Source organism: Neofelis nebulosa, chromosome 7, assembly GCF_028018385.1.
Source record: "Neofelis nebulosa isolate mNeoNeb1 chromosome 7, mNeoNeb1.pri, whole genome shotgun sequence".
NCBI classification, from domain to species: Eukaryota; Metazoa; Chordata; class Mammalia; order Carnivora; family Felidae; genus Neofelis; species Neofelis nebulosa.
In genome coordinates, this window is record NC_080788.1 from 17,566,200 (window position 1) to 17,579,013 (window position 12,814).

The following is a 12,814-nucleotide window of genomic DNA, read 5'->3' on the forward strand; positions in this document are numbered from 1 at the left end:
GAGTGGAGAAGAGGAAGCTAGATGCTACTCTAGACAGAACTATGGTGAAGGTTCTAGCACTGGACTGGGTGGCACAGGCACACTGGTAAGAGCAGGGTAAGTGGACCCCATGGGGAGTTCAGACTACTTTAGTTGATGGAATAACCTGCCTCAGCTATCTGTTTACCCCTAAAACTTGAACTCAGGCACAGGGCCAGGCTCATAAAAATGCTACCTTGAGGTCTGCAGTTCTATTCACTCCATTCTTCTTCTGATATTTGTACTATTAGGATTTTCAAATACCTGTCTTTGGCTATTAGGCACTAACCAGGTGGACTGCTGGAATGGCTGAAGTCCAGAACTTAAAAACTCGGGGCACCTGAGTGGCATCCAACTTTGGCTCAGGTCATGATCTCATGGCTTATAAGTTCAAGCCCCGCATGGGGCTCTGTGCTGACAGCTCAGAGCCCCGAACCTATTTTAGATTCTGTGTCTCCCTCTCTCTCTGCCTCTCTTCCGCTCGCCCTCTGTCTCTGTCTCTCTGTCAAAAATAAATAAAACATTAAAAAATTGAAAAATAAAAAATAAAAAATAAAAACCTCAGACAGCAAATCAGGGCAGCACAGAGGTGGATACTAGGAGGGACCAGGGAGGTGGGGACCATCCACTGGACCCAAAAGTAGCACCAGTAAGCAAGGTGGGTCTGTGCTTCCATGTGGGGCAGTAAGGAGCAGTGTTATGCCAAATTTGACCCCAATAACTGAACGTGAAATAATCTTAAAAAAAACTGGGTTCCTAATTAGAAAGAGAAACTCAATATGGAAATGATAAGGAATATTTATGTCACCACAGAAAATACTGCATTTTCTTGGCGAACCAACCTTAGGACCTTTGGTGTACCTACACATTTTACAAAACTCAGTTTTAAAACCTGAAATCCTTGTCTAGAACAGCCTTCTAAGAATTCTGTCTTGTCAACGGTTTGAGCATAAAATCACAACATGGCCCAGTCTGGGTGCCAGCCGGCGAACACTGGGCACATTCTGCATGTGTTTGTGCTTTCAAAGTACATCTGTAGTTTACTGGCAGGCAGGGAAGGGGACAAGGCCTGTGATGCTACCACAAGGACTCCTCTCCTGAACAGGCTGGACTGGAGGCCCCCAGATTTCTGTCACCCTTTAGGATTCGAAGCCCTGAATCTGAGACCTAACTAGCAGCCCTAACTGGACAAGGGGCAGAATGGTCAACTCAGCACTTTGTAAAAATGCTTTGGACATTAAACACGTTGGAAGCACAGGCCCCCTCAAAAGGCCTCCCTGGAAAGGGGCTCTGACCCTCTCCCTGCCCCACAAGAGAGGTAGGAACCCTCAACAGCGGCGGCAGCCCAGCTGGAGCTCCCAAATGAGTTGCTGGCAGAAGCACGACCCTTCTGAGATGTGCCCAACTCAGCTCCAACATGGAATCAGAAAGTCAGAGGGCCCGACAGCCCAGGCTTCCCTGGTCCCGGCCCAGCCTGCTTTTGGGGTTCCCAGCTACTCCCTCCGCAAGCCTTACTTTTGGCAGGGACGTAGAAGAACACGGGATCCGTCCACGACCCATTTCCAGAGAGAGAGGTGGCCTGGATCCGGGCCGTATAGTTCCCCGGGTTGAGCCGGTTAAGCTTGGCGCCTCCATACTTCCGGTACTCCTGTCTGGATACACATTCCCGCTGATCCTGGGGGAAAAAAACATAGGTGCCAACTCCCCACGAGCACGTGAGAAATGGGTGTCTCTTGCTACCCAGTGTCTCACGTCCCACCCAACAGTGATCCCGATGTGCGAGAACAGGAAAGGAACCCAGTGTTGAATGGCCGTCTTCCAGTGACCATACACACACCCAAGTTCTAAACGAACTTTTCTTTCTTTCTTTCTTTGTAATCAAAAAGAGCTGCAGAAAGATTAAGGGTCACTGAAACCAATCTATTCTGTGCCAGAAGATCGCTTTCTGCAAGGGGGATAGTTTCTTAAGGGCAAAAACAAGCCCACCTCCTCGCATATTCCGAGTGCTCTGGGCAGAGTGCGGGGCAGCAGAAAGACCTAAATCCTCGCTGACTTGTCTCTGTGGGTTATGGGGTTAAGTCCTCGGCTAACTGGGAGGCGACTTGTGCCATCGACTGGAATGGAAGCATAGCCAGGTACGGACCACCGCCCCACGCTTACCTCGATTTGTGATCCATATTTTATTTCATACATTAGAATCAGTCCATTGGGATTCTCAGGTTCCGGCCACTTTAAAAAGATGGAGTTTTCAGGCCTTGACTCCCAGGTCACCGGCCCAGGAATGTCGTCTGCTCCTTCTGCACAACAATTTAAACAAGTGAGAAGGTCAGATTCGGGTACCCCTTGGCAGGGGTGGGGTGGAGGCTAACCTAAGAATCCCCTCCCCCCCAGGCTGTGCCTGCAGGGCTGAGGGCGGTGGCCACACAGGTTCCTCCGAAGCTGGGTGCTCATACATCACACCGGGTTTGGAACCCAAGCAATCTAATGACCTGTGGGGCTCAAGATGCCACAGTCCCTTCCCTCCCCTCAGACTCCCCACCCCCAGAAAAAAGCCTGCTACCTCTGGAGAAAGGAACCTATGCGATGCTGCAGAACAGAAGCAGCATCAAAAAGGCGCCTTGCACGCCTGGGTGGCTCAGTCGGTTAAGCGTCCGACTTCGGCTCAGGTCACGATCTCGCGGTATGTGAGTTCGAGCCCCGCGTCGGGCTCTGTGCTGACTGCTCAGAGCCTGGAGCCTGTTTTAGATTCTGTGTCTCCCTCTCTCTCTGACCCTCCCCCGTTCGTGCTCTGTCTCTCTCTGTCTCAAAAATAAATAAACGTTAAAAAAAAATATTAAAAAAAAAAAAAAAAATGGCGCCTTGCAAGCAGAGGAGGCAGCAGCAAGCCTCCAGGCCGCGACGTGGACCCTTCTGAGTCTGCATCTGCACACGGCAAACACATCTTTTTTACGCGGGCATGAAGGACGGCCCGCAAGCCGGGCCTGTTGAGGAAGCCGCTGGGAAGCTTGTGCTGGGACCCAGCCCTCACAGCCACCATCAACTCCTCCAGCCGCCAGGGAAGGCTGGGCATTTGCTCTCTCGCTAAAGCAGTAAGGCAAGTGGTGAGCAGGAGTCACTGCAAGTTACAGCTGGCGAAGGCTCTGAGAAATGAGCTGGTCTGGGGCTCTCCTGGAAGGGTGGGGAAACTGAGGCCAGGGAGGCCGACAGCTGCTTCGAGACGTGCTGCATGTGAGCCCCAGGACTGGGCCCCCCTGCTAGACTCCAGTACTTCTGGGCTCCTTCTACCACCTGCTGTCCTGGCAGGAAAGAGAACTGGGCAGTTCACCTCTCCTTTTTTAAGAAACTTATTTACCTATTTTGAGAGAGAAATGCAGAAAGAGAAAATCCCAAGCAGGCTCCGTACTGTCAGTGCAGAGCCGGACATGGGGCTCAATCTCATGAACTGTGAGATTAAGACCTGAGCCAAAATCAAGAGTCAGATGCGTAACTGACTGAGCCATCCAGGCGCCCCCTGTCCTTAAAGATGGATGGCAGTCTGAGTAACAGGCAGCTTCTAACTTCCAAGGGGAACGCAAAGACCAAATAGGAGGACTAGAGGCTACTCCAGCAGTTGACCTTGAGAAGCGACAGTCACTCTGAGTCAAGGCAGTTAACTGATTCCACCGGACCCCAGAACTCAGGAGGGACCGCGCAAATTTCCCTGTGCACAGATGGGGAAAAGGGCCGCGGGAATGCACGAGGCACCAAGGGGGAGGAAGAGAGTTGACCCTGAAGGGAGCTCCCTGTTCCTGAGTACTTTGTGTAGACAGACTGGGGTGGAGGCGATGTCATTAGGAGCAGACAGACTCCCTTCCCTGAGCTCCTGGTCTACCATGCTGCCTACATGACCACCGTTCTTTAATGAGCAGGATGGAGACTAAGGGTCATCGCCCGGGGTGTTCGACTCTGTCCACAAAACACAGGCTTCTCCACTGGGCTGTGAGTGAGTCAGGAGCGGGGCGAGTCGGATCACACTGTACCTGCAGGCATGGTTCTTGCAAAGACAAAGTTGGAGGCGCTGCAGCCCAGCTTCTCAGCCTCGTGGTTACAGCTGTGGATGTCAATGCGGTACAAAGTGAAAGGCCGGAGGTTGGAGATCACAGTTCTCTCCTTGTTATCCACTCTGCTCTCAAAGAAAGGGTATTCTGTCTCGAGCTCTTCGGGGTCTGTGATATTATAGGTGTCTGCCACCGTGATGTTCCTGCTTCGGCTGGACATGGTGGTGTTGGTGACTTGTGTGACATCTCTCCGCTTCCTTTCAGGTCTGTCAGGAAGAGAGAAACTTGGCTGGTAAGTGCTTCTGCCTCTTTGGTCCTTTCTATGACTTGGGTTAGAGTACCGGAAAGAAAAGAAAAATCTTCACTTTGGATGAAAGGAACTATTCAGCCCCTTTGGATGAGAACCAACAAGTAATATGGGGATTTCCTCTGTTATTTATTTTGCTTTCTCTACTCTGCAAACCTCAGAATCGGCACACAAACTGCCCCCCTGGCTCCCAGAGTAGTGACTCAACTGTACCTAGAGGCAAACAAAGGTCTCAGCCATTCCTGGCTCTGCAGTATCCTGGCTGTTTCATCACAATGTCCATGCTCCTTGGTCCACAGACCATATGGTTAAACATTAACAGTGACCAACTTGCTGGCCACACTAAGGTTTATTAGGGGGTGAGGTGGGAGGGGGCAGAGGGGGTTCAAAGGCCTGTGGTGGTGGCTTCGCCGGCCCCCTTTGACTGTGGAAATAAAGATACCAGGCAGCGAGCCCTTGCTTGGACCCCCTGACCCTTCCCTCTGGGGCTCCCGCTGAACCCCCTCTTCCTCTGAGACTCCATTGTCTCTATTTCTCACACTCCTGGAGGTCTTTCCAGCCTGGTTTTGCCTCCCACTCAGCAGTGACCTCCTATGGCCTCTCCAAGGCTCTGCTTTAACAGGGGCAGAGTCACCACCATGGACTTGACTAGGGCTTAGAACAACAGCTACACAAAGCACAGGACAGCAAAAGACAAATCAAAAGAAAAGAATGTCTACACCCCAAAGGGCAGACGAACGGTCCAAGCAGCTGGCGTTGCAGGGTGGGGGGGGGGGGGGTGGTATGAAAAAAATGGTTTTGGGCTCTCCCAAGAAACCTTAGTGTTTATTTTTGAGAAAGAGAGAGAGAGAGAGAGAGAGAAAGAGGGAGGGAGGGAGGGAGGGAGGGTCAGGCAGAGAGAGAGGGGGACACAGAATCTGAGGCAGGCTCCAGGCTCTGAGCTGTCAGCCAGAACAAAACACGGGGCTCATGAGCCACAAGATTATGCCCTGAGCTAAAGTGGGACGCTTAGCTGACTGAGCCATCCAGGCACCCCTCCCCCAAAAAGCCTTAAAAAGAAGCTCCTAGCGTTTACAGGAACCAACAGCAACAGAACATGAAAGTAAACACCCAGACAAGAAACAGCCACCCTCAGGTCAGCCACCGGAAACGGTGGGGAAGAGGGTGCTGTCCGTTCCATACGGAGGCTGTCAGCAGGCATCACTTATCCTGTGCACGGGCAAAGGGCGGGGAGCAAACAGAACAAATCTCATCTGGAAGAAAACTAAGAGTCCAAGGCAAGGAGAAAGAACAGAAGACAGGAATGCTCATCAGTTCTCATGTAGGGGAGAAAGCGGAAGGCCCACAGGGAGACAGGGCACCTGGGAAGCCATTCATGCTCTCACTGCCACTCAGCAGGCTTCCTGTGGGTCCTTATTTGCCATGAAGTGAAAAACTTGGAAAGGAAAAGCAGGGCGCTTGGGGAAAGGGCCTCTGGCTCCCCAGTCCGCCCGGCCCAAACGCCATCACCACTCTTGTGCAGTGACCCACTAGGCCCCACCCAAACACGAAGTGTTCAACCCAGATAGACTCCTTCCGCCAGGCAGAGGACCGCGGGGTCAGGCCGTGTACTCATGGCCCCACTGCATTTACTTTCATAATACTGGGGGAGGAAAGATTAGGAAACGAGGCGGATAATCTCCTGTCCTCACAACCTGCACACCAGCCAACCTTCCTGGAACAGAAGGACACAAGAAACTACGTTAATTACCAGGGAGACCTTTTTTGAACCTACCAGAACTAACGTCCTACATTCTCTTCAAAACCAATGCAACACATAAAACCAACACAACACCCAATTACATCTGTAAGAAAGAAGTTGCCTGGGCTTAATCCACTGCAAATAATCCTGTGCCCAAACCCCTCCTGCAGCCCATCCCCATTTACCTGGGATTACACCATCAAGTTCAGTCAAGCTGATTTCTAAACACCACACTTTTGGAGACTGCAGAGCTCTTACTAATGGCACCAAGTTAGGGACTGGGGGAAGGGAGGCCACATGGGACATTATCAGGAAGACAAGGTATGGCACAAGCAGAATGGCATGCCCATGATTCTTTGTAAACAGCCACATTTCCAAATGGTGTGACCGACAGCATCACCGTCCGCTTTCCAAACCACTCCCACTCCATCATGTAACCTACTCCATTGGAAAATCTTTCACTCTTCAACACCTGCCAACGTTTGCTACTGAAACCCAACTATGTGATTTAAAAAATGAAGGCAGGGGAGCCTGGGTGGCTCAGTTGGTTAAGCATCTGACTCTTGATCTCAGCTCAGGTTGTGATCTCGTGGTTCGTGGGTTCAAGCCTGGAGTCAGGCTCTGCGGTGATGGCACAGAGCCTGCTTGGGATTCTGTCTCTCCTTCTCTCTATCCCTCCCCTGATCATGTTCCCTCTCTCTCTCAAAATAAATAAATAAACTTTAAAAAAAAATGAAGGCAGTGGTCAATAAAAGGCATTCACCACCGAATACTGACTCCAGAAAGCACTTTACAAACTCTATTGTCCATTCTACTTCAAACCTTCAAACCATATGGGACACACTGGACAATATGTAACATACTAAATCTAACTTGACTGGTTTTAGCACCCCCCCCACCCCCACCCAATAGATTGTTCTTAGAATGAATTAAAAGAAATAAAAATCATCTTTGGATAATTTAGTTCTAAAACAGAAAACCTTCCTTGATGATTCAGTCATTCTGCCACACAGACTATTCCTTCTACCCGAATTCTATTGCAAATTGTGTGGACATCAGATTTATGCCCTCGGGAGGAGGCATTAAAAAAAAAAAAATGAAGTTCTTATAAATTGGGGCTGCTCACCAAAAGCAAATATGGTATTTATATTCCTCCTATGAGAAGACAGACTAGCAGGTCAGACTTGTCCTAGGAGAGAGAGAATGTCAGGGTGCAGGCATTCATCAGGGGGAATCTGGCACGGGAGAAACTTAGTTTTGAATTCAACAACACAAGCACGATGCATTAATCGTATCTGTGTCAACCACAACTGTGCTTTCACATTGCCCGATCTTGTGTTTCACATCTAATGAGGGGGAAAAAAAAAAGTACTGCCTTGAAACTACAAACTGAAAGCTCGGGGCCCTTTAGCAAAACTTTCCCAAAGCCTGGACTCACAACCTGAGCTTCTGGCAGGTCAGTGGGACAGCAACATAGCCGATAGCTTTTGCTGGAGAATAAACAAGAGAACTCCTGCCCAGCCTGTTTGGGACACTCTCAATTCACCCTCTTCTGTGTCCACAGGAAGGGACACTAGCTGAGCCTCTGCTGGCATGGGGGAGATGGCCCATGTTGAGAGGCAATGTCACCAAGGGCAGGAACCCTGGTGTGTGGCAAGAGGGGGCCAGCTCCTAAATAGACTGTTAATTAATTAGGCTGCTGGAGAAGTCGCTAAGCCTGAATTCGAGTTTCTCATCTTTGAGTTCCTCAAACGTTCTTATTCTTGGAACTACGCGTGACATACAGACAACGTGGATTAGCACCTGAACTGCAGCCCTATAATCTACCAGGCAAATCGGAGCATCTGCAGCGGGGCGGGTCAAGAGGACCCACCGTGGGCTCTCACAACTCCCTAGAGGGCACAGGAGGGGCAGACAGCCACTAAGCAACGAAGGGCTTCATTCTGAAAAGGAAAGGATGCCTGCACTCTAAAAGGTCTTTATTTCATATTTTCATGATTTTTCAAAGCAAGATGGCTATCTTTGACTATTACACAAACATTAGGAAGGTCACTTGACAGAGAAAATCACTTTAAAAGCAACTTTATTGACACAACCTAAGTAAGCCTTTAAGGGCAAGGTAATTACAGAATAAACAGAAGCCACAGGCTTCTGGTGCCTCTCAGGGTCGGTGGCAGGAAGAACAGTGATCTGAGAACATGCTTGGCAGGGGGCTGGAGGCTGGGGCACTATGGGGACCGAGGAACCTGCAGCTCACAGGAGCAGCACTGGTCTGAATCCAGTTTCACTGTCCACATTTCAGGCAGGAGGCAAACTCCACTTTGTGATCTTCTTAAAAATTTCTTTTAATGTTTATTTATTTTTGAGAAAGAGAGGAGAGAGTGAGGAGAGACACAGAAAGAGACAGAGAGAGAGAGACAGAGAGGGACAGAATGAGTGGGGGAGGGGCAGAGAGTGAGGGAGAGGGTCCGAAGCAGGTTCTATGCTGTCAGCACAGAGCCCGACATGGGGCTTGAACTCACAAACCGTGGGATCATGGCCTGAGCCGAAGTTGAACGCTCAACCGATTAAGCCACCCAGGTACCCCCACACTATAAACTTTCAGGAGAAAGAGGGAGACGAGGACCACTACTCTGTTTCCGTCTCTTTCACAGACATCACAGGGCTACCCTGCTGGACTCCCCTCCACTTTTTTTATACTATTTTTTAGTGTGGTAAAATAAAATTGTTAAAAAAAACCCCAAATTTTTCATTTTTTAATGGTTATTTATTTTTGAAAGAGAGAGAGACACAGCCAGTGGGGGGAGCAGGGAGGGGAGGCAGAGGATCCCTAGCAGGCTCCACGTTGATAGCAGAGAGCCCGATGCGGGGGCTCGAACTCATGAACGACCTGAGCTGAAGTCAGACGCTTAACCGACTAAGCCACCCAGGCGCCCTCGTGAAGTTGGACCCCTTTCAAAGCTCACTCTGGTTTTCTGCCTCTTGAGTCACTCCTCCTTAGCCAGGCTCAAGAGGCAGCAGGGAGAAGTGGGATGGGCCAGAGGGGCTCTCCCCTATGCCTTGCAGAGTGCCCTTCCCTGTCCCCACAGCCAAGGGAGCCCATCTGCCCTCTGTGGGAGGCTGTGTGGCTGAGGCAGCGGCATCATCACGCAAACGGCCCCCGACAGCCTGAGCCCTCGGCCCCCTCCCCTTCCCTCCAGGGCGACCCGGCTTCCACAGCCCCTCCACTCAACCAAATGGACACCTTGCTTTGTTGTTTCCCCTTTGACGGCTCTGGGGTTCTGCAAACCACCCCGCTGGAGAGAAAGCAACAGAACCCGCCTGGGGAGCGCCAGCCTGGGGACGTTTTCAAAGGACGCCGGTACCTGGGCACAAAGATGGAGTTGTGCAGGAAGTTCTCGAAGACTTTGCGGTACTCAGCCTCCTCCTTCTCCGCCTGCTTCTCAGCCTCGGTTTTGGGGCAGGCACAGCAAGGCCCCTTCTCTCCGCCGCACACTTCGGTCTTGGGGTTCTCGGTAACCTCCTCGACGTCAATGGTGCCATCGGCATACTTCCTGATGGGGATTTTGTCTGCTCGGGAGAGAGAAGGCCAACAGGAGCCGAAATGAAAGCCAAGTCACAGACATTGGTGGCTGTCAGCGCCTTTAATGGAGAAGGGAGCCAGCTTCATGGGGTCGCTCAGACGACGGGGGCTGGGCTGCAGGTCCCCCCACCCTCCACCCTCCGTCCTCACCTTTGGAGCAGTAGTTGTGGCGGTAAAGGTAGCTGTCCTGGGGCTGCCGCTGCCACCTCACGATGTAGTAACTCAGGTTGCCGTTGGGCAGGGACGGCGGGTTCCACTTCACGATGAGCTGAGAAGAGGAGTTTGATGCCGAAAGAACATCCAGGGGAATGGAAGGAACTGGAAAGAGGAACAAAGGCCGTCAGGAACTCGCCGCAAACCAACCAGAAGCCGTGGGGGTGGCCCAGAGAAGGAGAGGGCGCGGACGCGTGACATGAAAACAGAACCCTGTTTTGAAATCGTATGAATTTAAACGCCATCGCTTCTCTGTACGGTCTCTATCCTCAGGTCACCTCTGTGGAAACAAACAGGGCCGAGCTGCAAATGGAGACAGGGTTGTGGGGGCCACACCAGGGTTACAGTGGGTGACTTCGAATCTAATTGGAGCACCGTGTCTTTCTCATGGGTTGCAACTGCCATTCTCCAAAGTGTTGGACTCTGGCAGTTTTGTAAGAGGTGAAACGGACTGACTTACGTTTCATCTGAGATTTTGGAGCTCTGATAAACATGGCAAGATGCCAAAATGAGAGAGGAAGTAGGAAACGGCTGGAGTGTGTGTGAGAAGCATGAAGATAGAGGGCCCGCACGTCTCTCAATTCTATAACCACATTCAGTGGAATGACTGAGACAGGAGTAGGAGAAGCAGTCTGCAAACTCAAATACACACAGAGCCCTGACTGCAAACACTGGACTGTTATCAGCCAAAGAACATCGATTTATAGGCAAAGCATAATAATCTGGTAAAGTTTTATTTACTATTGTCTCCCAAACCCAAACCCAAACCCAAACCCAAACCCAAACCCAAACCCAAACTCAGAGGTGTCTTGTGTATGAAGGGCAAACGCATCCCAGGACCACTGAAATCTTACTTTCCTTGGGTTCACAAGAAAACACCGATTTTCATGGGTTTTCCCAAATGCAAGAGAACTCTCTACTGTATGTCACTTAAACAACACGGTCATCCAAGCCGCTTTAAAATTTCAAAGGGGCAAAGACCTTACGGGTACTTCAAAGCCCGTAATATGATACACAAGGTTCTGAACACCTGTCTGGAATGATGCTTTGGGGGAAAGTCGTGACTAGTGCCAGCTTTTTCAGGAGAAACATAACCACTGAATGCTCAGCCATTTTCAGGTTTCCAAAATCAAGTATTTCAAGAAAAAACAGCTTACCCCAGATATTTCGATGATAAGTGTCACAAAAAAGCAGAGGCAAAGGACCAGGTTTCCCCTCTGTCCCTACCATTTGTAAGGACAGGGGCCAAAATGTAGGGAAGTGGCTCAATTTGTATGGTGCTTAGTTTTCCATCTATGGGGAAAGGGAATAGGTTTCTTAAGTATTTGTCATAATGAGGAAAGATTCTTATTTTTCCCAAGCTGTCCACGATAAATGACTTCCAAACCTTAAGAAGAATAACTTGTTTTGTTGCCTTTGAATCTCTGCCACACTGCCCCACACCCAGGATCAGAAGCCTGTGCCAGATTTATTTCTCTAAACACTTCAGGGTCTGTGACATGATTGCGACCCCTTACGGGATCCTAGAGATGGAGCAGGGGAAGGGAGGAGAAAGCAGGCAATGCATGAGCCAAAGGTCTTTGCCATCAATGCTTTCCCTCACCCTCTCTGCCATTTCAGCATATTTTGTGCTACCTTATGGGTGTTTTAAAAAACAGCTCCCATCCAAGAATATGTATCATTGTCTTTAGAAATGATGTGCATTTTCCTACTTCAAAGCCGGTTTTATATGCTTGGCTAACATGCACAAACGTTTCCTTTCATTACTTCCAGATCCTGGAGTTGAGAAATGAGGTGGTTAAGGAAATGAAGACAAAGAAAGGAGGAGCATTTTCACCAGTGAATACTTGGAATGTTCACAACATACTCTGTCTGACGTTTTCCAAATTTTATCTACCTCCTTGGAACCCTTGTCCCTACAGAATGAAGACAAAAAACCAACGAGCCATGTGAAAGTCCCGGAACACCAAATCAGCATGGAGGTTCAACTATGAAAATAAACAAGAGGGGGTGCCTGGGTGGTTCAGTCAGTTGAGCGTCTGAGTCCTGACTTCAGCTCGGGTCACCATCTTGTGGTTTGTGGGATCGAGCCCTGCATTGGGCTCTGCACTGACAGCGTGGAGCCTGCTTGGGATTCTCTCTCTCTCCCTGTCTTTCTGCCCTTCCCCTGCGCTCTCTCTCTCTCTCTCTCTCAAAATAAACTTAAAAAAAAAAAAAAAAAAAGGGAAAATAAACAAGAAGGGTAAGCTATAGGGGGTTGGATCCTGGCTGGGTCATCCAAAAAAACCAAGCCAGCACCCTGGAGGACCTGGGCTCACCGGCACAGGGCAGGTGAGTGATGGAAGGCACTACTGAATCCGAAAAATGGACCAGAGGAGCCTAGGGTTTTGGGACCAGGAAAAGAAAGGATACAGCATTATCTATTGATAAGAAAGGCACATAAAAGACAGACTGGTCCAAGGTAGAGAAAAACTATAGGCACGCTCGTTGCTGGTCTGCTGACCGGTTCCTGTGATAAACAAGCACAGTGAGCTCATGAAAAATGTGGGATGGATGGTGCATGGATACCTGAAGCATTGGTGCGAATGTACAAGATTTCACTCTTGGCCCCGCGGATATGGTCATTCTCCACCATGGTGAGAGTCACCGCCTTGACGTAAACAGCATACTGCGTCCAAGGCTTTAGTCCATGCAGTAAAATGCCAGGCTCGACGTCCTTGTTGGGAGGGAGGTCCACGTCTACCATGTTCCAGCTGTTGGAGCCACAGGCATCCTGGCCATCATACTCCGTGACGTTTTTAAAAGGTCTGAAAGACAACGGGTGAAGCTCAGAGAAAGGTTTCGGTCCCTGCCATCGAGGTGCTCAGAAGCCTTGCCCAGGGGCCGAGTATGTCACCCTTTCTGTAACAGGAATT

At 50.0% G+C, this 12,814-nt stretch overlaps 1 protein-coding gene across 2 annotated transcripts in view; it reads right to left on the reverse strand.

Annotated features, from left to right (window-relative positions):
* Positions 1-12,814, reverse strand: part of IGF1R (insulin like growth factor 1 receptor) — a 303,326-nt gene that overhangs the window by 35,477 nt on the left and 255,035 nt on the right. For both annotated transcript variants that reach the window (XM_058736718.1, XM_058736719.1), the window contains exons 8-13: positions 12,468-12,706; positions 9,837-10,004; positions 9,469-9,673; positions 4,038-4,321; positions 2,179-2,315; positions 1,534-1,693 (exon numbers count right to left, since the gene is read on the reverse strand). In XM_058736718.1, coding sequence (XP_058592701.1) covers positions 1,534-1,693; positions 2,179-2,315; positions 4,038-4,321; positions 9,469-9,673; positions 9,837-10,004; positions 12,468-12,706 — 1,193 coding nt within the window. The remainder of the gene's footprint in view (positions 1-1,533; positions 1,694-2,178; positions 2,316-4,037; positions 4,322-9,468; positions 9,674-9,836; positions 10,005-12,467; positions 12,707-12,814) is intronic.